Consider the following 23,243-nt stretch of genomic DNA (forward strand, 5'->3'; position numbering starts at 1 on the left):
GGGGTTTCCGGTGCTTATTGGGCGTTTGCCCAGAGATAAGAGCCCGTGTTTGACATACATGTACACATACGCGTGCCGTTCGACTCCATGATATTTCAAAGGCAGTTCCAAAGCGGAAAAGTGACCGAAACCGTACAAGTTAAGAGAAAGAAAAGAAATAGCAGCTACTCTCGAGTCTCTATTACTATTCAACCTGGATGGCCTACTATATGTACTCATACTACTTGCCAATATGATCTTTTACAGACATTCGTACCGCGGTCCGTTCTCCGTATACCAGCGGTGGTAAAAAGAGGGGCATGTTGGGATGTTGTTAAATAGAAGCAGGGGTATACGCCGTGGTCAGGAAGGGAGGGGCGTGTATTTTGGGAAGGCAACCTGTTAGAGGCGACTGGCTTATCATGTTGTGTCAGTTGCAAGCCACCTGCGCGGCAGTGCATACTCATCAGTTAAGTTTATATTAACAATAGCCATTATTTTACAAGAGTTTCTGGGTGCATGCTGTTCTATACATATCATGGCACGCACTCATATGTCGGCGCTCGACCGGTTTCTCCCATGATTTGCCAGTTCGCTGCCCTATTGCGGACGGAATACATGCGCATACCAATATTGACATATAGAAATAACTCGATACGAAAGTAAGATTTGATTCCTGCTTGCTCACTCTACCATTCTATGTGTACCTACTCGTATACATCCACGTCTCCCAGGAATCATCCGCTCTGTGTATTGTATACTCGTACGAGTTGCTTCGCATGGCTAACGACAGATGATCGTATCCATTCATCCGGATCAAACTCTTGCACTTAGGGATGATCTTCATAATAATACAAGCAAGCATGTGCTGCTCTTTCTCTCGATTTTCCCTTTTGAAAGGTCAAAGACGTCTTATCGCCCCCACAGTACGGAGCATCCTCTCTCGAATGCCAAGGGACGGCGTCTCAAACTTGTAAACGCACCCCTCCCCCTGGCAGGCATACTGATAGGGAAGATGAGTCTCGCTCCTTGCGCTCCCCCCCCCCCCCCCTTCGTGGAACATGGACGACGATGTTGTCTTGTACTTGATAGTATTACATGGGGGTCCTTGTTCCTCAATTGATACTTTCTTTTTTTTCTTTTAGAGTAAAAATAATTTGAAATTCGATGTTACTTTTTCGTCGATCCTAGGCAGGACGTACGTATCCTTATTATTAGTCTCCCTCCCCCCTCTCCGCCGCGTCTCGGCGTCTGGATCTTACCATTTCTTTCTTTCGCTCTTTTACTTATCATTTATTACTTGTCCCCTCCTTCCTCCCCCTCTTGTGCGTGTCTCTCCTTCTACCTTTTACGTTAATACTTAATTCCCCTCAGTCAGAGGTCCCGTACTTCCCCCCTTTGGCCCTCAACGCCTAGTTGAACTGCACAAAGGCTACAATGTCCACCGAATACAACGGCACGACGACAAGTGCCAGCTATGGCGACGATACGGGAGCCAACGACCTTAATGTCTTTTACGACGTACGTCTCATTCGAATATACTCAACGCGTCAGATAACGGGCCTTGACAACTAACCTACGGCTTAGACCGGTCACCTGTGCTTCCTATTCATCTGCTCAGGTCTCGTCATGCTGATGATTCCTGGCGTCGGTCTCTTCTACAGTGGTCTTGCGCGTCGCAAGTCTGCCCTGGAGCTGCTCCTCCTGTCCATGATGAGCGTGGGCGTTGTCGGCTTCCAGTGGTACTTCTGGGGCTACTCGCTGACCTTCTCCCGTACCGGCGGTTCCTTTCTTGGCGACCTGACTATGTTCGGTCTGATGGACACCATGGCCCAGCCCAACGGTTCCGACTACCTTCCTGATATCCTCTTCTGCCTGTACCAGGGCATGTTCGCCTCCATCACGCCCGCCCTCGCCATCGGCGCCGTTGCCGACCGTGGCCGCATCCTCCCCGCCCTCGTCTTCATCTTCATCTGGACGACCGTCGTGTACGACCCGATTGCCTACTGGACCTGGAACGCCAACGGTTGGCTCTTCAAACTCGGTTCCCTCGACTTCGCCGGCGGCGGCCCCGTCCATATTGCTTCGGGCACCTGCGCCCTGGCATACAGCGTAATGCTCGGAAAGCGAGTCGGATACTCCAAGACAGGTGGCATGCCCTATCGCCCCCACAACGTCACCAACGTCGTCATCGGCACCGTCTTCCTCTGGGTCGGCTGGTTCGGTTTCAACGGTGGCTCTGCCCTGGGCATGAACATCCGCGCCATCCTAGCCACCTACAACACCCAGCTCGCTGCCTGCGTCGGTGCTCTCTCCTGGACGCTCCTCGATTACCGCCTTGAGCGTAAGTGGAGCACCATCGGTTTCTGCTCCGGTGCCATCTCCGGTCTCGTCGCCATCACGCCGGCTGCCGGCTTCGTCACCACCTGGGGCGCTCTGGTTATCGGTATCGTTGGTGGTATTTGCTGCAATTTTGCTACAAAGCTAAAGTTCCTTATCGGTGTCGATGAGTCTCTCGATATCTTTGCCGTCCACGGCATCGGTGGCATGGTTGGGAACATTTGCACTGGCGTCTTTGCTGCGTAAGTAGAGCTCGACTTTCACCCCCCCCCCCMCCCCTCCACCCTCTCCTTTCCACTTCCAAGAAATGGAGATGCTAACTAAAATACAGTTCTTGGGTCGTCGATCTTGACGGCTCTAGCAACGAGCCTCTCGGCTGGATCGAGCACCACTGGGTCCAGGTCGGCTACCAGTTCGCTGGTACTGTCAGCTGCTTCGCCTGGTCCTTTGTCCTGACCTGCATCATCCTCTTCCTCCTCAATCTCGTCCCCGGCCTGTCCCTTCGCGCCACTGCTGAGGAGGAGGAGCTCGGCATGGACGACGTCCAGCTTGGCGAGTTCGCCTACGACTATGTCGAGCTCACCCGCCACGTCTCCGACTCAGCCAGTTCCGTCAACGGCCACGGTGTACTCAGCAACGGCAGCGCCATGGCCAGCCACGAGAAGGTCCCCCAGACTGTCTAGGAAGGTGGTAGCATCAATACCCGCCACTGTGCAAACAAGATCTAATTGAATTATATATTGATCCCTGTGGTGACTTGCTTTATTTTAGCCATCAACTTTGCTTGGGTCTTGGAATCCTGTTTTGGTGAGCAGGAGAAGCATGGTCCAGGTTTTTTCGCTGATTTTGTCGTACCATTTTTTTTTCTTGAAGAGCTTTGTAGTAGGACTAGAGAGATGTTACTATAATTCACAACCGTACATTCAATAATTAGGCACAGTGCCGTACAAGGCAAGTCTGGAAGAGCCAAACGAGTGGTAAAAAACAATTCATTGTGATTCATCGGTAGGTGGTGTGTTGCTGTTACTCACTAAAAAGTTACCACCGTCCCGCTAAACCTGTTGGCTTCTTTGCCTGTCTGCCCGTAAGTCAAATCTTCAGTCTGGAGTAGGGGGGGGGTTTCTGCATGGCCCTTGTCCCTTGCCTAGGTCATGTCCGGGATTTCAAAATAGGAACGAAGCCACAGTATCCTCCCCCTCATTCTTTCGAACAAAAACAAAACAGAAATAAGAACAATAAAGACTATTTACCGACTTTCTCGTGGCACGCCGTCGTAAAAATAAGTATATGCCATGCTAAGAGGATTGAAAAAAGCATTCCGACCACACCCGCTCTTCCCAGTCCGTATCACGCTCTGTATCCCTCGATTTTCCATCTCATCTGCCATATCTGTTCGTTACAAACAAACGCCGGGGTATTATTCTGCTCTGGAACTCGTGCCGGCCTCTCGGCTGTAGGAGTGGTGGTTGTTGTGGAACGAACCATACTGCTCTCGCCCCTTTGACGGGATATCTGTACCATATAATACAGATACGTGTATATGGCGTCACCAAGCCATGTGAAGATGCCTCGTGCCAAGAACTCTCGGCATGAGGCCTCACCCACCTAGAGATGTCACCCCAGCCTGGCATTATACATTGGTGTCTGCGGCTCTGTCCATTTGTATGCAAGTGCCATTGCATTTCCTAGTCGCTGGGCCTAGCCTGGTCCTGCTGCCCTGGGGTGTCTTCCTCTCCGAGTTGCTGGTGTTGCTGGTGCATAGATGCTGTGCTGGCTCCGTGAGCCGGCCCGCCGGTGGAACCAGCTGCGGTGGCCACACTGGCTAGTGAAAGCCCATGGGCACTTGGGGGCGGGGCACCGTTAACCGGCTGGCTGTTGAGGAAGCTTGAGAAGGCCGTGGGGCCGAAATGCGTACTGTCGGCTGCAAACGGCTGGATCGCGTGGCTACCGGCATGGGGCCCGCCGGGGGGTACAGGGATCGCCTGCAAAAACGGTGGCATTTGAGCAGTTGCCTGCGTAGTAGCATCCATGCCGGCCAAGAGGGTCGGGTAGATGGGACCGCCAAGCTGGTGGGCGTCGAGAACATCGTAGTCGGGATCCTCATCTCCCATCTCATCGTCTATTCCTTCGGTGTCGCCAAGGATGTCGGCCGGGGGGTGTTGTGGCCGATTACGGGCGCGGCGTGAGTCCCCAGAGTGACCATCGCGGAGTTCGTCAAACTGGGAGTTGGTGTTCAGGTAGTGGCGAAATTGTGATACCATGTTTCCCGAGAAGACGCAAAAGAGATCGCGCTGCTGTTGGGTGAATTCTGTCTCTCATTATTAGCTCCTCTGATCTCTGATATGGTCCAAGATTCAAGTGCATACCAGGAGGAGCATGCCTGCAGAAAGGCTGGAAGTCATCGCGCTGAAAGGCAGCAACGCCTGTGAGACTGAGGTGCGTCAGGCGGGGGCAGGAGTTGAGCAATCTCAAGATGGACTATGTTTGTTGTCAGTATCGGACCTTGGTCCTGGGCATTGAAAGAACGGGCGGCGGGGGAGAAAATTAAGATACCTTGAGAGTCAGGTTGAGACAGTAGCTCAGATGAACACGCTCTAGACTCGAGGCATAGTATTCGCCGCTGATAGGCATGCCGTGGCCGTCTCTTCTTGCTCTCGGGCGGAACGCGGCATCCGCAAGAGCAAGGACCGACTCGTCTGTTATTGAGCTACACTTCACCAGGCCTATCCGCTTGAGCTTGGGGAGCATAGCCAGCCGCCGTACCGAGTCGTCCGTCAGGTTTACGCAGCACCCCAGGTCGATATACCGAATACGATTACAGTTGTTGACCAGTTTCTTAACACCGTCATCTGTAATATGACTGCAGTGTCCCAGATGAACGTAATGAAGGTTCTTTCCGAGCTTGGAGATGGCGTAGACGGAGGCATCAGTGATGTTGCGGCACTTTGCCAAGACAAGATTTCGCAATCGAGGGGCCGCTTCGACAATCTTCTGGACGGCAACATCGGTCAGACGAGAACATGATGTCAGGTCGAGAATGCGGAGGTGCTCAAAGGTCCTTCCAGACGGTAGAGAGAGAAAAGCATGATCGTCAATCAAGTCGCAACTAGCAAGCCTCAATTCTCTCAGGCAGTTACCCTTAGATATGAGAGAGGTGATAGGGCCATTGCCGACCTGACCGCATTGGTGCAGGTCGATCTCGAGGATGTTCGAACAGTTATCCGCAAAGGCAAAGATTGCATCATCATGAACCTGCACGCACTCGTTCAATTTGAGCTAGAGGATAGTAAGCAAGCTGCGCGATAGTAGTGGCTAAGAGTGCAAGGCTGGCAGTGTATGGGTCAAGACGGAGAGGCCAAAAGCCCAAGAAAAGAGAGGGGGAGAAAGGGAGTCTTGTAAGCAACAAAGATGGGAAGGCTGAGAGGAAACACACCCTTTTAATATACTTGCAACTCTGAGCGAGCTTAACCAAGCTGCTATTGGAGACGTTGTCGCACCCCGATATGTTAAGGCCCTGGAGGCGCTTGCAATTGTCGGCAATAGCCTTGATGGACTCTTCAGTGATGTTCTTGTCCTGTGATATGTCGAGAGCTAGGAGCGAAGAGCTGCCCTGAACTAGGGCGATGAGGCCCGAGTCGGTTAGGTTCTTGCAGTTGGTGAGGGTGAGACGCTCAACACGGGAGCAGACGGCGAGGGGCATGACGCTGCCGTCATTGACCTTGTCAGCTAGGGCGGCGAGGTTGAGTCGCCTGATGAAGTCACGGTAGCTGAAGAAGGGCTTCTCGAGACCCAACGTCTGACAGATGCTGCTGTGGTTTTTCCAGTTTGTGCACGAAGGTCGATGCCAGAGGAGATCGACAGAGTTGCGAGCCCAACGCTTACAGACAAGCATAGAGTGGTATAGGTCAGTAGGGGCGCTCAGCTTGGAGAATATGCCAATAAGGATCTCGTTGGGGAGGCGGTTGACTGGGGGCCAGCAGGCATCATCGACTGCCATGTCCTGGAAGTTGGGTACGCCGAGCGACGACTGCGAGTCGTTGTTGTTGAGGAAGAAGTCGGACTCTTCGTTGTCGGGGGGAGCAGGTGAGGCGGTCGACGACGTGGAACGGGAGTCATCCTGCTCCTCCGACGCCGACACCGACCGAGAAGTTACATCGGCGGCGCCGGCAGGGGGGGACGCCACATCAGGCCTCATGGCCCGTGATGGGACTGTTACAACACACAGCGGTGTGTATGCGTGCCGGGGAGGGAATCTCCGATGAGCCGACGTGGGACGAAGTGGCTCAGATGACGTCGGATCAGACAACTGTTGGACCGTAGTAAAGGATGGACTCGGCTACCGGAAAGGTCGAAGAAACGGGGGCGGTAGGTTTCAAATAGAAGAAGGAGGGAGGGAGACGAGGACGGAAGACGGGGACGGAAGACGGGGACGGAAGACGAGGGAGAAAAGGGCCGTAGAGAGCACTCGTTGGTCGAAGCACAGGAGTGGTGAGGGCGACGGGCTTGGCGGGACGGTAGCACTGGAGGGATGAGCGCGGAAAAAAATGGACTGGGAGTCGGAGTCGTGTCGAAGGTGCGTCAAAGGCGCAAGAACCGGTGCGTCGCGACAGGTTTGCAGAAACGGAGTGGGAACGAGGTTGTATGTACAGAGTAGCAAGGGGAACGATGTGGCCAAGGGAAGCCGAGTCAAAACAGCCAAAAGGGCTTGGTGGTGACGGAAGAGTGGAGGCGGGCCTAAGCCTGTGGAATAATATACGACAAGCGCCCAGAACAATGGCGGGGCACCAAGTATTACAGTACGAGAGTACAGACCTGTACAAGTGCAGCTACGGGATGTTACTGTTGGGTTCCCTTGGTGCTGCTGATGAGCTGGCTGCTGACGTTGGCGCTTGGGCTTGGCTGAGGGACCCCACACACAAACCGCGAGCGCTGAACAATTAACCGAGTATTGGCGATATCACGAACAGATACGAGCATGGTATTGCTGTTGTTGTTGTTGTTGTTGTTGTTGTTGTTGTTGTTTCTGTTTTTTCTTGACATTTGACTGATGTCTAAGTATTCCCGTCTTCACCATATACTGTGTCTAGACATAGGCACGAAAGCCTCTAGTAAATCACCGATTCTAGTGAGGCAGTTCGCTACTAATCCACACATGGGCAGTATTACTCGTGTAGGTATTATATTACCTCTGACTGTGCACCTACCTACAGGACCTGACTACAGCGTGGTACACCCCCTATAGCTCGTCCCATATTACAGGCTTCATGCAGGTGACCACTCGTAGCACATGGAGCATCGTCAAACATCAGTCAAGGTAATCGGTACTTGCTAGATACCAAAAATGCCCTTCTACAAGGAGCAAACCCATTGATGGCACCCTGTAGTATGTGAGAGCATTCAGCATTTTAAGCATGTGATTTCAGTATTATATATATTTGCTAGTAATACGGCGAAGTTTGCAATGAAGCACCTCATTGTGGCCCTGTTTCATCTTCTCCATAAAACCCAAACACGTTGATGAGGAAAGTATCATAGATCAGTGAGTACCCGTCCTATGATTAGGAAGACATGCGATGCAGCTCTCGTGATCCGCCGCGCCTTATAGGCTGGTTAGCAGGTGATGTGATGTGTCCAAGCATAATCATGTCGTATTAGTTACCAGCATCGCGCATCCTTCCCCATCCAACAAGTATCACAGAGACAGCTCAATCTACATTATATGTAATCTGTACAGTAAAAGAGAGAAAATCCTGTAAGAATGAGAAGAAAAAGCATACGAAGTGTATGGACATTGAAAATATATGTAATGCTTGTAATTAGCGAATTATACCGTGAAACAGGTAGGTATTAATGTTACATGTAATCAAGATGCAGCGTCATGGGTCAAGAATTCCACATCACGTGCCGTGACGGCGCGTTGGAACAGGGTGACGGGCAAACCTTCCTCGGCTAGGTTAACCCCTCAACATCTTCCTAATTACTATTTTTCCCTTGTACGGAGCCATAATAATAACAATGATGGTAGTAATAATGATAACGTTAAATATCAAGCTGAAATTATGATGTTTTTTACTATTTCATATAATTTAATCGTTGAATGATTATTCGGAATAAACTCGGTCCGACCAATCAGCCCAGGCTCATTTTTTCCGATGTTATTCCGGCCGTGCCGCTTAACGAGGAGCCATCATGAATTACAATGGAATTAGCAATCAATCGCCAACCACTACAACGCAGCCAAGACTGAGCGGCAGCTGGGAGCTTTACACGTTCAACAAGATAAACTATTCAGGGCCTCACCGTCTGAATCAGGCCAGTCCTAACGCCAGTGGTAGTCCCCAATCGCCCCTTAAGAAGACAAGCCATGCTTCGCCGGGTAGCAACAACGACCAGAGGTCCGGCCTTGCGGACGAGGGTTCGTGCCGCCACCTCGCCTCCGGCCTACTTAACGAGCGGTTGCCGGGCCTTCAGGATGGGACGTGGTGTTTCTCGGGTGACACAAGAGTTTGACCTCAACAAGCTCAATGACCAGCGCCGGGACTACGACCGTAACCGGACAGCATTCCTTGCGGCGGGGGCCGGGGCTGGAATCGTCTCTTTCATATACACGTCATGGAAGCTAAAGACGGCTCTGGACGATCAGTCCAGGAAACAGAAAGTTGAATGCGACTCTGCTGTGCCAAATGAGATGTTCAAGACTGAGGGGGGCGAGAAGCGCAAGGTGGTACTCCACGACGATGAAGGCCGCGAAATTGTCCCCACAGGCAACAGTGTCGTCACCACATTCCCTCGCACTCTGGACGTTAAATTGCCCTCGGAGCCCAAGCCTGAAGGTCCCATTGCAGCGTCGATCACGGATGACGAGGGGGCCCAGTTCACCCTCGTCGGCCTAGGCACCCGTAGCGTCACCTTTATCGGCATACAGGTATATGTGGTGGGTTTCTACGTCGCAACGCAAGACGTGGCCAAGCTGCAACACTATCTCGTCAAAAAGGTCAATCCGGTAGCCACGACGCTTATTTCCTCGGAGAAGGAAGCGTTGCGCGCGTCACTCATGCACGAGACCGAAGGCGAAGCCACGTGGAATGAGATACTGCGCGATGCCGGCTGCCGCACCTTGTTCCGCATCACTCCCGTCAAGGACACTGATCTCCATCACCTGCGAGACGGATTCGTCAGGGCTATTACCGGCCGCACGCGGTCTGATCCCAAGGCCTACGCCGACGAGCAGTTTAGCGCCTCCCTCAAGGACTTCAAGGCCATGTTTAACCGCGGCTCCGTTCCCAAAGCCAAGGAGCTCATCTTGTGCCGTGACCAGGCCGGCAAGCTTTCCGTTATGTACAACGACCAAGGCGTCAAGACACTGCGCAAGGACATCATGGGCGCCGTCGACGACGAGAGGATCTCTCGTCTCCTTTGGCTCAACTACCTCGCCGGAGCAAAGGTCGCATCCGAGGGTGCCAGGCAGAGTATAGTCGATGGTGTTCTGGAGTTTGTTGAGAGGCCTGTCGGAACTGTTGCCACCCAGGTCCTCTGATTGCATGCGCAACATTCCTTGGTGTAACAGTGCATAGCAGTATACATCTATGCGACGGAAAGAGGGATATCTGGCTTTTGTTGCCATCCATGTATTATATTACAACCAAAATATCACATTGTAGCTGTAGCAGTAGCAAAGTCAAAAACTCGATGTTCTGTTTATTTACCCCATCTCTCGACGCCACCTAACGAGGATCGTGCTCTATAATCTACTGCGGCCAGGCGCATCATCCTCAGATTTCCTGTAATACTGCGTAAGGAGACCCCGTTCCGGTCGTTTGAAGAACAAAGGGGTTTGCGAGAGTCTTTTACGCCTGGATGGCGCCAGCCTCCTGGAGCAAAGCCTTGAGCTGGCCGCTGGACTGGAGGGCCTGGACATTCGAATTGCCACCAATGTGCTTCTGCTTAATGTAGACGTTAGGCACGGTGCGCTGGCCACTGATCTCCTGGAGTGCTTCCTGGAGGTCGCTGCCATCCTCTGTAGCCGGGATAACATTCGTCAGCCATGGACACGGTTTCAATTGGGGGGAGAGGGGACGGAGAAAGGGGCTCACCGAGCTGGTCGAGCTCGAGCACGGTGGGTTTGGCGTCAAGGCTGCTCAAGAGCGACTTGGTCGCACTGCAGTAGGGGCAGTAGGACTTGGAGAAGACAACTGTGACGCGTACGGTGGTTAGTATGGCTGGGCGCAAAAGAGAGGGCTTGTACGCTTCGGGTGTGGGGAGCAAGGCAACATACCAACAGCATTGTTGTCAATGTACTGCTGGGCCTTGGCGGATGCGGATGTCATGTTGACTGTAACTGTGGTGCCAAAGAATTTGCGAAAAACGTTCATTTGATATCTGCAAATATACGTTAGGTGAGCTTTTCTTGAGCTAAAGAGGTAAGTGGTGGAGCGTCTTTTTAGGGAGAACGTACGGGAAGATAGGGATGTTGTACAAGAGAGGGGAGGAAAGGATGGGGGCGTCGGAGGGTATCAATGATGCTTTATAATACGATTGTGTCGTAACGCAGGATAGGCGATCTCGGCTTGGGGGGAGTTTGGGAGGGGGACCAAAATCGAGTGGACCCTTTCCCCTCATGATGCAATCGGCGACCAACTCGCTGGTTGCTTACTCATTCATCCAAAATTCGGTATTTACTCCTAGGCAAGAACAAACGCCATTACGACAGCGATGGGATAATCATGGCCTAGGTTTATTGGGACGTCCCAATGATAATGGTCAATTGAATGTAGAGGTATCAATTAATATAAACAACTACAAAGGTGAATGAATATGAAAGACGCCACCACACAAAACATGCAGTTGCTACATGCCATTTCCTCACTTTGCTGACAGTACGGAGAAAAATTATCATTTGCGTAACAACGACTCCATATCCTCAAACGCCTGGAATTAAACTCCATTCTGGTAAGTTACCAACTACTAGTTTTTACTTGCGTAACAAAGAAAATATAAGCAGAAACCGCTTTTCCGATAGTAACGGGAGCTTTTTCAAAGTTCTGGAACAATCGGCCGTTTAAGCTTTAGGGTACGCATTCTACCAGATTTTCCCCGGGGTGAGTGACATCACTAAGTGGCCAATCAAGTCAATTGTTAGGCACCAGGAAAATTCAGGGTCGGGCCACCTTCAGCTCCTCGTATGAGCCTACATGACACCTATCCTCTGCTTGTCAGAAGAGGTTATCGATTTTGTCACCAGAATCGCGACCTGCATACGAAGTGGCTCCCAAATACAACCGACATTGTCCTCGTGGCTGTGTATAGTACAATCATTCAACCGACTTTGAGTTCAGCCTGGAGCTCAGCCAGACGGAGACTGCGACTGGAGTACCCGAAACTGTTGAACACAATCCACCTGTGACGCGCCGTATACGACACGAGGTCAAAGGCGGCGACAACAATCCCCTCTTTGACCGAGAAAAAGACGCCCGATACCATTGCAGATCGACCTCTTTTTCCCGGTTATATAACCAGACACCCTCCCATAGTCAAAGGTGACCTATTACGGGCCACCTTTGGACACCCGACAAGGTGGATTCGACGCAGGCTGTCGTGGCCACCTCTGGTGCCCTACAGCATTTCAGGATTGGCATCAACGAGACACTGACAAACTTCAACACCATCATCAACGGTTCAAATCAATACATTTCTGGGACACTCGGAGTTCATCCGGGAATCATCTATAGCAGCATCGCCATCCTCGCCGCCCTGCCCCTCACCATGTCAAGATTTAGCTGGTCCCGCGGCGGGAGCCTGTCGCCTTACAGCTCCATGTCTGGCGGCGTCCCCAACGTGACCGACGAGGACTACAGCTACATCACATCTCAAGATATTGATGCTCCCACCACCGACAGCTACTACGACCAGCGCCCCCCGAGCCCGCAGCCCGTCTCGGATGATGTGCTTCTCATCAAGAATAGGGGCGTCACGTACCCGGCGCACTTCCCCAAGAGATCCTTAGCCGACGGCAAAGTCCTCGTCCAGGATGTCGCGGAGCGCATCGTGCTCATGATGGGGCTGCCGAACCGTGTAACCAGCAGCATCAAGCTTCTGTACAAGGGCAAGAAGATGAGCGATCCTGGCGCCCCCGTGTGGCGCTACGGTGTTAAGAACAAGAGCGAAATCATGGCTATCGTACCCGATGGAGCCCTTGACAACAGCGGCAGCCCCTCAACTGAGGAGGTGGTGGATGTCGCCCCCGGGCTCACCAAGTCTCAGCGTCGGCGCAAGAACAAAAAGAAGGACAAGCCTACAGCCTCGGATGGGACGGCAAGCAGCTCCAACGCCAGCTCCTCCAATGCAGGTGCCCCCACCGATTCTGGGAGCAAGGGCATGCAACAGCTGGAGGAAATTTCTTCATGTTTCTTCGACGAATGGAAGCCCCTTTGCGAAGCCTTCATCGCCAGGCCGCCATCGGATCCCAAGAAGATAGATGAAGAGCACCTCAGGCTGTCAGAGTCTGTGATGCAACACGTGATTCTCAAGACTGATAACGTCGAAACTGATGGAAACCCGGATGTTAGGGCACAGAGGAAGGCCCTGATTAAAGAGACACAAATTATCTGCAGCCGACTTGATGAGGCGGCCAAGGCGGCCAAGGCGGCCAGGGCAGCGGCCAGGTAGAGCAAACGGGCAAGCAAGCTAGTATTATACGATACTGTACGCACAATCCATCTTGCATAGTATTTACTGTCCGATCATCCTTCGGGCTGGGATGATTTTAGCATTAGTAATTTGGAAATTCGTCCTTTTTCGCCCTACAATATGTGTTGTGCGTGTAGACAAGCTTGCAATGTGGTAGTGATGATGAGCCTATGAGTAATATAGTAGTACTGGTTGACCAGCAATGCGTCCTGTCAATGGTGGTACGAATACATAGAACCACGAATATTATGCCATCCATCCGGTTATCCACTTTGACTTGCAGCCGAACCCATGTGGCAATATTACAAGTACCCGTGTGGTATTAGTGTGTTGGGTTCGCATATGTGATGGGTTTACTTACTGCGTGTGGTTGGTCACATGATTGTGGGCAGAACAATGTGTGACGCACACATTGAACTGTCGATGTGGCAGACGGAAGAAGCAATAATGTCCCACTTTTTTTTACCATTAGGCGTCTGGGCGGTGGTGGGCGGCAGATCTTCGGAGGCAGAAGCCTAGGTTTCGCAGCCCTAAGCTTTTTCTATGGTAGCCCTCAGTCGCTTACAAGGAAAAAATGCCCTTTTCTGTTTTTGGTTAGCGTATTGTATCCAAAGGCACAACCAGGACCCAGGCGGAACTTGGATTTTTCGTTGTCCCATCATAACGCGACCACTTCAAACATCCGGGACAACTAACCCCCCCAGCAGCACAGCAGCAGATTCTCGCCGGCGCGGTCAGAGGGTTTGCGTGTCCCATTAGGTCGACTGTGCTATCACCATTGCCTTTTCTTTTTCACAAAATCAGAATCGGACATCATGTCGTCCTTCGAGTCGGTTGTGAGTTTGACTTTGCACGCACACAATTGATGGTCCCGCCGGGGAACAAGGTGTTTCGGGGAATCCGGATGGGTGCATCAACTTGCACACACGCGACAAGACAGAGGCATTGTCATGAGAAGAGCACACGAGCGTGGAGACCCCCCTAATTCATACACTTTTCGGTGGTAGTGCCTCGATTATGCCCTATCTGGATTTCCTTGGGAAACACACCTCTCCGGCGGACGGACAGGATCATTCATATGGCATACAGATTTCTAATGGGAAATGTATATACAGGTTGTCATTGATGGCAAGGGCCACCTCCTTGGCCGTCTGGCCTCGGTTGTCGCTAAGCAGCTTCTCAGCGGTCAGAAGATCGTTGTAGTCCGCTGCGAAGCTCTCAACATTTCTGGCGAGTTCTTCCGCGCTAAGCGTACGTCGCATCCTCTCCCCCTCTTCCTGTCCGTTGACATGGCATATCGCAAGAGAACGTGGTCACGGCCTCGACCCGAGCAAAGACATACTGACCAAGTTTCTAGTCAAGTACGCCGCCCACCTCCGCAAGACCACCCGCTACAACCCCACGCGTGGTGGTCCCTTCCACTTCCGTGCCCCCTCGCGCATTTTCTACAAGGCTGTCCGTGGCATGATGCCCCACAAGACTGCCCGCGGTGCCGCCGCCCTCGAGCGCCTCAAGGTCTTTGAGGGTGTCCCTCCCCCCTACGACACTCAGAAGAAGATGGTCGTTCCCCAGGCTCTTCGCGTTCTCCGCCTGCAGCCCGGCCGCAAGTACTGCACTGTCGGTCGTCTCAGCCATGAGAACGGCTGGAAGTACCAGGACGTCGTTGGTCGGTATGTTATCATATTTCCCCACACATGTACTTTTCTACTCGACAGAAATACTGACAAGTCTTCACAGTCTCGAGGAGCGGAGAAAAGCCAAGGCCCAGGCCTACTACGAGCGCAAGAAGACCGCTGCCCGCCAAGTTTCCGAAGCGAAGAAGGCGGCCGCCAGCGCCAAGGGCGAGACGGCGAAGGCACTTGCTGTCTACGGTCACTAAAATGGCCGGATACTCTCGACCGAGCTGGACCAACGGAAAGGTTTCGGCGACTCGGGAATTGTCCGACTTTTCTCGTGCGTTTCATTAGATCGGCGCGGCGGTTTCTTACAGGGATTTGAACTTGATTTTGCTTCTGGGTGATGGCAACGGGTGCTGCGGCGGCTTCTGGCCGACTTCTTCTTCTTTTGCATTCTATTTACGGGACGGATGCTGGTTTATACTTCTAAAGCACAAAAGAAGGAATGTATTTTGTCCTGTTAATGGAACCGAAGAAGCGAAAGAAAAACAGAAGATCAAAAAAAGAGAAAGAAAGAGACTCGCCGGAACCTATATCGAAATGAAGGCACGGAAAGACAAACAAAAACCCAAAAAAAAACAAAAGACGAAAAAAAAGAGACCAACGATTTTCTCCCATGACGCATATGAGGAAGACTGGAAGACTACTCTTGCCGCGTGAAACTGTATGTGCAATGATGGGCATTCCCTGGGCGCATCCGTACCTTTGGGGACCCATTACTTTGTATTGCGGCCCTCTCACGTCTGGCGGTCGAAGTAGTCCATGACATTACATAGGAATCTTCAAGGAATTGCAATTCAATCAACATATGCTCGTTGTTGAATGTGATGTATGCACGTTGTGTGAGTATTCCGTATTTGTAAACCCTGACGAATCCCCCGCAATATTGAAGTCAAGAGAGTGTGGGCTGGGTTCGATGTTGGTTACCTATACATGCAACGTCAATCGCACTACGAAGAAAGACATCACCTGCAATATATTTGTTATAATAGGGCAAAGTATTTTCTACATGAACTAGCAGTAATCCATGAATTTCATCAAAGGAAAAGACATGGAAGACATTGTTGGCCCGCCACCTTTTCTGTTTCGTCATTTTACACTTGTTGTGCGGGCTGTGCGATGGCCCGGGGTAGATCATGTGGTGATAAGATAAGAGAGGGACCGACCTTTGTTGGAGCTAAAGTGTCCTTTTGAGGTTAGTCCTAGCTTATATGTCAATCCAGTCCAACAACTCCCCCATCCCCATTTCGACTACCAACCCTCTTCCTTGAGCGCAACACAAGGCTCACCAGGCACCAAGTACCATTTCAAACTCGCCATAATGTCCGACCTAACCCACTTTGACATGCAGCCACTCCAAATGGACCCCAAGTCCAAGGCCATCCTTGTTGGGCGTGGCACACGCGGCACCCGCGCCCTGCAATACGAGTTGGAGCAGCTCAACACCCTGCACCGCTCCCTCATCAGCACAACCGAAGCGGTCAGCCCTCACGGCGTGCCCCTACCCCCCGTCCCGGTCAACCCCAAGCGCAGCGCAAACATCAGCAAGCTCCGCGACAACGGCAACGCCGAGTACCGCAAGGCGCGCTACGAGGATGCCTTGAAGCTGTACACCCTGGGCATACAGATGGCACAGGGCCGTCCCGTGTGGGAGCCCTCGGCCCTGGTGCGAGAGGAGCTGTCCGGCCTCTACGCCAACCGCGCACAGGCGTACATGGCGCTTCAGCAGTGGCCCGAGGGCGCAGTCGATGCCCAGACATCGGTGGACATTCGCAGAGTCGGCAACGCAAAGGCCTGGTGGAGGAGGGGCAAATGTCTCCAGGAGATGGGACGGCTCGAGGAGGCTAGGTCATGGGTCAAGCAGGGACTTGAAGTCGAGGGCGAGGAGGCAGAGCTCATGTCCCTGCTCAAAGATATAAATTCCAGGCTGTCCTGAGCGAGGCAGGGCCTGGGCGAGTTCTGATTTTCTTTCTGGGGTCGCGGCTTGACTTAATACAGTGTGTTTCCTTACATGTTCGTTGGACTTATTCGTCGTCCTTCATGTTACCGTTGTTCGAGCACACACAACATAGGCCGTGGAGGGGCACTATCTGGCGTTGGGGGCTGTTTTAAAAACTTTTCAAATTATATTGCCAACAGGTTTATCAAGATGGGACGTTAATATACTGGTAATTTGCTATGTATTTTGGATACCATCTTTGGACCACTTTATGGAATCTCTGGTCAAGATGAATATACCTAAGCTCCATGGCTTGTTTTCTAGAAGCTCGCTGAAACGTCTCTACCTATGGTATCAAGCACTGTCCGAAATCCCGGGTCATCTAAGGAAATGTGTGTAGTTGATGAAAAAGACAAAAAGACAAAAACAAAAAAACAAAACCAAAAACCAAATTCCGACCGTAGAAAGCGATGAGTAAAAAATGATCCAACCAAGCCGCAGAAAAACATATGTGCATTGTGTCTGTGTGATGGTATACCTGCCGGATGACACTCAAGGCATGGTGCCGCATCGTGAAATAATCATCTATTGACAGGAGCAAAACGCATATGATGGGAGCAAATGACTGAAAAAGACGCAACGCGACAAAGACCTCTCCTACTCAGCGATATATAGAAAAAAAGTGGCAAAGCATAGACTTGGGCCGCAAGAAAGGGCCTTTTAGTAAGAGGTCATGGCTCGAGACATGTGGAGCAGTTGGCGTAAGAGATGACAGAGCAAAGCAGGACTCGGTCGTGCTCAAGTAGGCTCTTGGCTGAATAAGAAAGGAAAGGGGCCGAAGACCTATCGTGGACCGGTAAGCGGTCGACAGCGGACGGTCGGAAACAAGTCGAGGCGTGTTCAGAGTCGTCGGTGATGTCGTTACTTTTTTTCCCCGTTATGCCACCTGGGCCATAACGCGGAAGAGTGCAGGAGAGCGGGGTATGGAGTAACACGGTTTGTTATAAAGGGGCTATAGACATCCGGTACGACACAGGCTTGTCTATTGGGCCTTCTCGTTGATGTCGTCGGTGACCGAGGCTGTCTTACGACGAGGACGCATGACGGCGTCCTGTCCGCTCATGCGGCGCTCGAGGGCGCGGTCGAGCTTGGCGCCGAGGGCAATCTTGTTGATATTGTCCACCTTCTCGTCGCTCAGTATGACACGCTGGGAGGATAGGGCCTTGTTCTCCATGCGGTCGAGACCGGTAGCGATGTCACGGATCTCGTTTGTGGCTGTATCTGACGTGCCGACGCTGGGAGAGAAGGAGGGCGCGGCGACGCTGTAGGCGCTGTAGCGCACCGAAGTACGGGTCTTGCGAGGGATAGCGGTGTTAGTACTCATATTTGCGAAGGCTGAGCGAGAATGATAATATGTGGCGTGGTAGTTGTAGTGGTAGAGTGAAGCAGAAGAAGCGATTCATGGAGAGGGACACAGGAATAGTAGTTCTGAAAGGGGAAAAGGCTCTTTATTTGCAAGTAGCGGATCGAGGTGCCTCGTGGCAAGGTCCACCGTTCTGAAGCTTGAAGGGACAGGGGGACTTTTGTGTGATGCAGAGAAGAGTGGGGTGGATGAAGGGTTGTGCCATTCGAGTATGCACTCTGTACGAAAACTTCGCCTAAGAACTAGGGGAGATCGAGAATGGACAGGGCAAGAGCCGCAACAAGGACAATGGCAAAGAGAGCGAGAGTGAACATACCGAAGGAGCCATGATTGGGCGGGACGAGTCTAGCGAGCGAGGCATGGTGGGCAGATTATTACTGGGTGGTGGTGCGAAAGATATATAGTTGGGTGCAAAAAATGTGGTAATATGCGTCTATCGTTTTGTATAAATGCCGAAGAGTCGAAAACGGGGAAGGCCAGAGAATGGAGGGAGGGGGCGAGGGGGAGGTCGAGAGAAAGAGAAGAAAGAGGAGTTAGGGAGATCAGCAATAAGCGCGTGATATCAAAAGACGACCAGGTGGGGGAAATGGTCTCTAGCGCTGCGCCGTTGCACTTGTAGCTTCTAAGGGAGCTCTTAGAGGGTCGTGTGCTTGTCCGTATTATGTCAAGTGTACGGGTATAAGCGTGTGTGGGACGACTGAGAGCACGGTTGGCGAAAAATATGGAGCCGTTTGTCGTGGTGTTGTGGTAATATCTGTGAATATTAACACGTCGTAATAAGGCCGAGCCCGGTGACGGTGTCTTTCCCCTCTTATCTTCCGTGACGTTACGATGGAACGAGGCGGTTGTGACGTGGTTTGTTGTTTTGTCGGGGTATGGAATAGTCAGATGTGAGTGGGAGGAAGGAGATGATGGATGGAGAGGGGAGCAACAGTGATGGAACGAGAGTGAGAAAAACAGACGAGGACCAGGGGGGGTAAGGAGAGAGAAATAGAACAGGGTGGTGGTCATGGGATGGAAAAGGGGAGTGGGAGAGAGGGAGAGGGAGAGGGCGAAAGCTAGAAGTGGTGGAGATGCTTCCCACATGGTGCGGACAGGTGCGGAGCAAGGGGAAACTTAGGAGGGAGCACTTAGCAAGTCCATTAGTCCCTGTCGCTCCTTACCTTTCAATCCCGGTTGTCCTTTCTTGGTCACATACTGTACTGCACTGTTCTCAAAGACATAGGTGTGGTACTGTGTACATGGTAATACCGACGAAAATAGAATATGACGATTACAGTGTTGTTATACATATTGTCTTGCGCTGAGCACAGAGTTGTATCATAATACTATCAGGCATTAACGCACATTTAGAGTGATAGAGTGGCATCATTGCGTTGCAGTCTGATCTGTAGGTACATCGTGGTTTCCGTCGCGTGGCTACCTGTATGCGTACGAGCATCATCGAATCCACACAGTGTCGCCACATGGCCTCAGGGATAACATTCTGGTACCTTGTTTTCGTCAGCATCAGTGCCTCAATTGTTGTTTTGCTTGTCTAAACAGTTGACATGAAATAGGGAGTATGAGTACAGTAGTAATATCCCGATACTCGTGGTAAATGGCCTCCAGGAACCACCGTCTACCGCTAGCAGTCACCAAGCTTGTGTCGGACATACTACGAGCAATACTAAACACAGCAACTCCAGGAACGTCTCAGGACAATGACTCCAACTAAACTCTAGTATCACTACATAGACTAGCCTCTAAGAGCACTGACATCACTGCCCAATCAGCTAGTCCGGCCTATGACGGTGCTAATATCACCTTGTAATTAACATAGACACCATCACCAACACCTACCACCTATGTACATGTAAGGAGGCAGACCACCGTCATGTTGGCACTGAGCACAGAGAGCCCTCCGGCAAGAGTTTTCCCCAAAGTATACGCAACTGAGACAAGCCGGTATTACCATGGACCATGGCGGTCGCTTCCTTTGTACATGTAGGATAGTGTCGGCACTGGCGGACAGCGCGGAAAATTCTAGCTAGCCGGACGTATATCTTGAGGAGGATCGTCCATCGTCCATACCCCGACACCATTCCTCTGTCTTTGTCTCCCCGACGGAGTAAGTAGTATACTACATATTATACCATTCCGTGTTGCCATGAGTAGGCGTACCGCGTACATCATTAATTGATTTATCTTGTGCAGACAGACCATATCCCCTGTCATCCGTGCGCACACGTGGTAGCTACAACGGTACATGCAGCCCGCAGAGACTACCGAGAAGGGCGGGCCGCCTTGGGATCTCGCTTGAGTCGTTTCTTGCCTCTTCTGTTCTTCCTAATTGAGGGAGGGGAAAAGGGGGGGGGGCTTCATCAGCTAACAAGCCCTGGAGAACGGGTAAACCGTTTCCTCCCTATCTCTTTTTTCTTTCTTTCTTGCTGGGTACTGTCAACTTGTCTTGATGCAAAATTTGAGGCCGTGCCCCTAGCGCTCGTCTTTTGCATCACCGACACTAACTAGCTCATCCGACTAGTTGGAGTATTAATTCACAGATATCCCGACTAGCTCTCCGTTCATTACTTTCCAATCATTCAACCGGACCAACAGCGTCACCATTATCCATAATGAGACGCCCCCGAGTGTTGGCAAGCACGTTGCTGCATCCCAGATCCCTACGACGTATCAATAACATAGCTAACACTGTGGCACACGGTTACTTGGAGTCTGGCGCATCCGTGAGCTCTGGCGGTTCTATGCGTCCGAATCGACATCCTCGTCTTTTCCAATATCTCTCAACACTACGGAACCCGTACGGCCTACGGCGTACTAGTAATAGTCTGCATGAATACCGTATATTTCCTTCTCTCTTTCTGTCCCCTTCTGTACATTTTATTCATTGCTCTCTTTATTCAGTCCAAAAGACCTAGTATAGACATTCACATTAATACTTGATTGAATACGGATACTTTTCTCCATATTATGATACTACTTGACCTGGCTCCCTGACTTAAACACTCACGCACATGTCTCGTTTCATCATGGCCCACGTCTTAAAGATTCAACCCCGGTCAGCATGCTTGTCCAGTGTCCGAGTGGCAGAAGCCAAGGAGCTATTGCCATCCGCAATCAATAAGCTCGCAGCCTTTTTTTAAGCAGTGTACAACCTATACTGGAAATATCGTGCGTACAGCTACTGCAGCTTGCAATAGCCTGCCTGAGTACGAGTGGTGGCTCATGTCTGTAGGAGTGCAATTGCAAGGCCCGGATATCAGGACCGAGTTTATTCTGTTACGCCAAGAGTGCCTCTTAGACTCATGGATCTAGGGTACTAATGGTCAGGCAACCTAGATATTCAAGGAACAGCGAAGAGAAAAACGTAATGGAACCCCCTAGAGTAAAAATAACAGGAAGAAAAAAAAGAAGAATACGGAAAAATAACGCCAAACATGCTGTGCTACCATAACCGCAACCATATTTTCGACCAGATACTAAAACCTGCAAGTCTCATGTGTTAGTCAATCAAGGGATGCAATAAGGGGATAGCAAAAGAAAGGAAGAAAAGAAAAACAAAAAAAGATAGAAAGAGGAAAAAATCGTACCTGATTTCATATGATCCAGCCCTGGTCATGTAGCGAACCCACTTAACACTAGAATAGTTGCTCTTCTCAAACACCTTGAGGTAGCGGACGAGCAGCCCCGAGCTGGTGAACATGAGGAGACTAAAGTTGAGGCTGAGAGGCGGCCGGCTCCAGGCGCGCTGGTTGGTCATGCTGGTGAGGCTGGCCTCTGCGCTGAGGACGTACTCGCTCTGGCCGGTGAAGCGCGAGATGCGCCATACGATGACGTTCTCCGACGGCTCGTACTTGGCCTTACCCTGGGTGCATCGCTCCGTGGTGCTGGCCGTGTTGAGGGGCGTGGGAATTTTTACGACGACGTTTGTGGCAAACAGCTTAGGGCCAAAGTTGGCCTTGATGCCGATACTGTACTCGACCTTGGACCGGCCAACCTCGTTGACAATGGCGTGTACCTTGAAGGGTAGGTTGACATTTTCGGTTGCGCGGTAGCGCATTAGTTCAAACTCGCCGTCGGGGGGCACAAAGCTGATGATGCGGTCGCTGTCAAACTTGCCCAGCTTGACACACTGGTGGAACTGGCAGTCCTCTAGCGTCACGCTGCCAGCCGCCGCCTTGGTCGCCTTGGTGCCCATGCGGTTACCGTTAGGCATGCTGTGCATACCGTCATTGTCTAGCAGAAGACGGTCGTTGAGGCCAAACTTGCATTCGGGAGTGCCCGACAGGTACGCCCTCATGACGATCTGCCCGTTGACATCAGCTCGTAGAACCGCCCCGGTTGCTGACATGAGCAGGTTGACGTCCTCGATGACATCGACAAAGGCCTCATTCTTGCGATACTTGACGTCGGCCTTGCGCCACGAAAGGGCTCCCGTCGCTTGCATGGTAATCTTGGACGTATCGGCCGGTTTTGATTCTGACTTGACACCCTCCGTGGTAATATACATTTTCAGCGTGTCGGTCTCGGTGTTTTGGGGGTATCCAAAGTCGATGATTTCTGCCTGTCTGTCAGTCACCGTCCGCCCCAGGAGGCAACGCCCTCCCTGTGATCAAAGAGGATAGGGGTCGGGGATATAGAACATACCATCCAGAAGCTCGTAGACGAGGACAAAGTTATTCTTGACAGCCTCTTCATCAAACTTGCCAAAGTAACTGCGGCCCAGCTGGATCAGGCGGTAGAGAAACTCGAAGACGAGGGCGGCATTGGCGTTGCTCTTGGTGATGGCCACCAGGTAGATATTCTCATGTTTGACATGGCAAAATGTAGTGCTTCCCAGTGTCAGGACGGGGGAGCGGACTTGAGCATTGGATATAACCTGGATGCGGAAGACATCGGCAAGTCGCGAGCGACAGTCGGTGCGGAAGGCGCGAAAGATGAGGTTCTCGCCCTTTTGGTTGAAGATGAGGACGCCCGACAACATGTTGACCGGGGGGCGGGGACAGGGTGGGTTCGGGTTGAAGGAGCTGTGACCAGTGGGTGGCGGAGGGATGCGGGCGGTAGAGAAGGGATGGACGGTCGGTAGGTGCCAGGAAGGTGGTGGCTAGGCGCGTATGAGGCCGTCGATGGTGGGGAAGCAGGACGATTGTTTGATGAATATCGGGAGCTGACTACTCGTTGTTGTTAAACGCTTAGGGGC

General features: G+C 51.7%; 9 protein-coding genes across 9 annotated transcripts; 5 read left to right on the plus strand and 4 right to left on the minus strand.

Annotated features, from left to right (window-relative positions):
• Window positions 1-1,416: 1,416 nt before the first annotated feature.
• Window positions 1,417-3,002, plus strand: GMORB2_1777 (ammonium transporter, Amt family; the record flags this gene model as incomplete). The annotated part of the gene is made up of 3 exons (XM_035463758.1): window positions 1,417-1,500; window positions 1,567-2,561; window positions 2,651-3,002. 3 exons carry the CDS (start codon window positions 1,417-1,419, stop codon window positions 3,000-3,002), a joined length of 1,431 nt encoding a protein of 476 aa, XP_035320589.1.
• A 1,002-nt stretch (window positions 3,003-4,004) lies between these two features.
• Window positions 4,005-6,514, minus strand: GMORB2_1778 (F-box and leucine-rich repeat protein GRR1; the record flags this gene model as incomplete). Its single annotated transcript, XM_035463759.1, has 4 exons — window positions 4,005-4,627; window positions 4,686-4,797; window positions 4,873-5,595; window positions 5,753-6,514. 4 exons carry the CDS (start codon window positions 6,512-6,514, stop codon window positions 4,005-4,007), a joined length of 2,220 nt encoding a protein of 739 aa, XP_035320590.1.
• Window positions 6,515-8,683: 2,169 nt separating this feature from the next.
• Window positions 8,684-9,856, plus strand: GMORB2_1779 (Chalcone-flavanone isomerase; the record flags this gene model as incomplete). The annotated part of the gene is made up of 1 exon (XM_035463760.1): window positions 8,684-9,856. One exon carries the CDS (start codon window positions 8,684-8,686, stop codon window positions 9,854-9,856), a length of 1,173 nt encoding a protein of 390 aa, XP_035320591.1.
• Window positions 9,857-10,166: 310 nt separating this feature from the next.
• Window positions 10,167-10,646, minus strand: GMORB2_1780 (glutaredoxin 3; the record flags this gene model as incomplete). Its single annotated transcript, XM_035463761.1, has 3 exons — window positions 10,167-10,336; window positions 10,413-10,511; window positions 10,595-10,646. The coding sequence occupies 3 exons, from the start codon at window positions 10,644-10,646 to the stop codon at window positions 10,167-10,169; spliced, it is 321 nt and encodes a 106-aa protein (XP_035320592.1).
• A 1,435-nt stretch (window positions 10,647-12,081) lies between these two features.
• GMORB2_1781 (BAG domain) lies at window positions 12,082-12,984 on the plus strand (the record flags this gene model as incomplete). Its single annotated transcript, XM_035463762.1, has 1 exon — window positions 12,082-12,984. The coding sequence occupies one exon, from the start codon at window positions 12,082-12,084 to the stop codon at window positions 12,982-12,984; it is 903 nt and encodes a 300-aa protein (XP_035320593.1).
• An 836-nt stretch (window positions 12,985-13,820) lies between these two features.
• GMORB2_1782 (large subunit ribosomal protein L13Ae) lies at window positions 13,821-14,884 on the plus strand (the record flags this gene model as incomplete). The annotated part of the gene is made up of 4 exons (XM_035463763.1): window positions 13,821-13,841; window positions 14,121-14,256; window positions 14,363-14,675; window positions 14,743-14,884. The coding sequence occupies 4 exons, from the start codon at window positions 13,821-13,823 to the stop codon at window positions 14,882-14,884; spliced, it is 612 nt and encodes a 203-aa protein (XP_035320594.1).
• Window positions 14,885-16,002: 1,118 nt separating this feature from the next.
• GMORB2_1783 (translocation protein SEC72) lies at window positions 16,003-16,617 on the plus strand (the record flags this gene model as incomplete). The annotated part of the gene is made up of 1 exon (XM_035463764.1): window positions 16,003-16,617. The coding sequence occupies one exon, from the start codon at window positions 16,003-16,005 to the stop codon at window positions 16,615-16,617; it is 615 nt and encodes a 204-aa protein (XP_035320595.1).
• Window positions 16,618-17,662: 1,045 nt separating this feature from the next.
• Window positions 17,663-18,004, minus strand: GMORB2_1784 (uncharacterized protein; the record flags this gene model as incomplete). The annotated part of the gene is made up of 1 exon (XM_035463765.1): window positions 17,663-18,004. The coding sequence occupies one exon, from the start codon at window positions 18,002-18,004 to the stop codon at window positions 17,663-17,665; it is 342 nt and encodes a 113-aa protein (XP_035320596.1).
• Window positions 18,005-21,522: 3,518 nt separating this feature from the next.
• On the minus strand, window positions 21,523-23,027 carry GMORB2_1785 (AP-2 complex subunit mu-1; the record flags this gene model as incomplete). Its single annotated transcript, XM_035463766.1, has 3 exons — window positions 21,523-21,529; window positions 21,634-22,603; window positions 22,691-23,027. 3 exons carry the CDS (start codon window positions 23,025-23,027, stop codon window positions 21,523-21,525), a joined length of 1,314 nt encoding a protein of 437 aa, XP_035320597.1.
• Between the last annotated feature and the right edge of the window lie 216 nt (window positions 23,028-23,243).

Source organism: Geosmithia morbida, assembly GCF_012550715.1.
Source record: "Geosmithia morbida isolate 1262 chromosome Unknown scaffold_10, whole genome shotgun sequence".
Lineage (NCBI taxonomy): Eukaryota > Fungi > Ascomycota > Sordariomycetes > Hypocreales > Bionectriaceae > Geosmithia > Geosmithia morbida.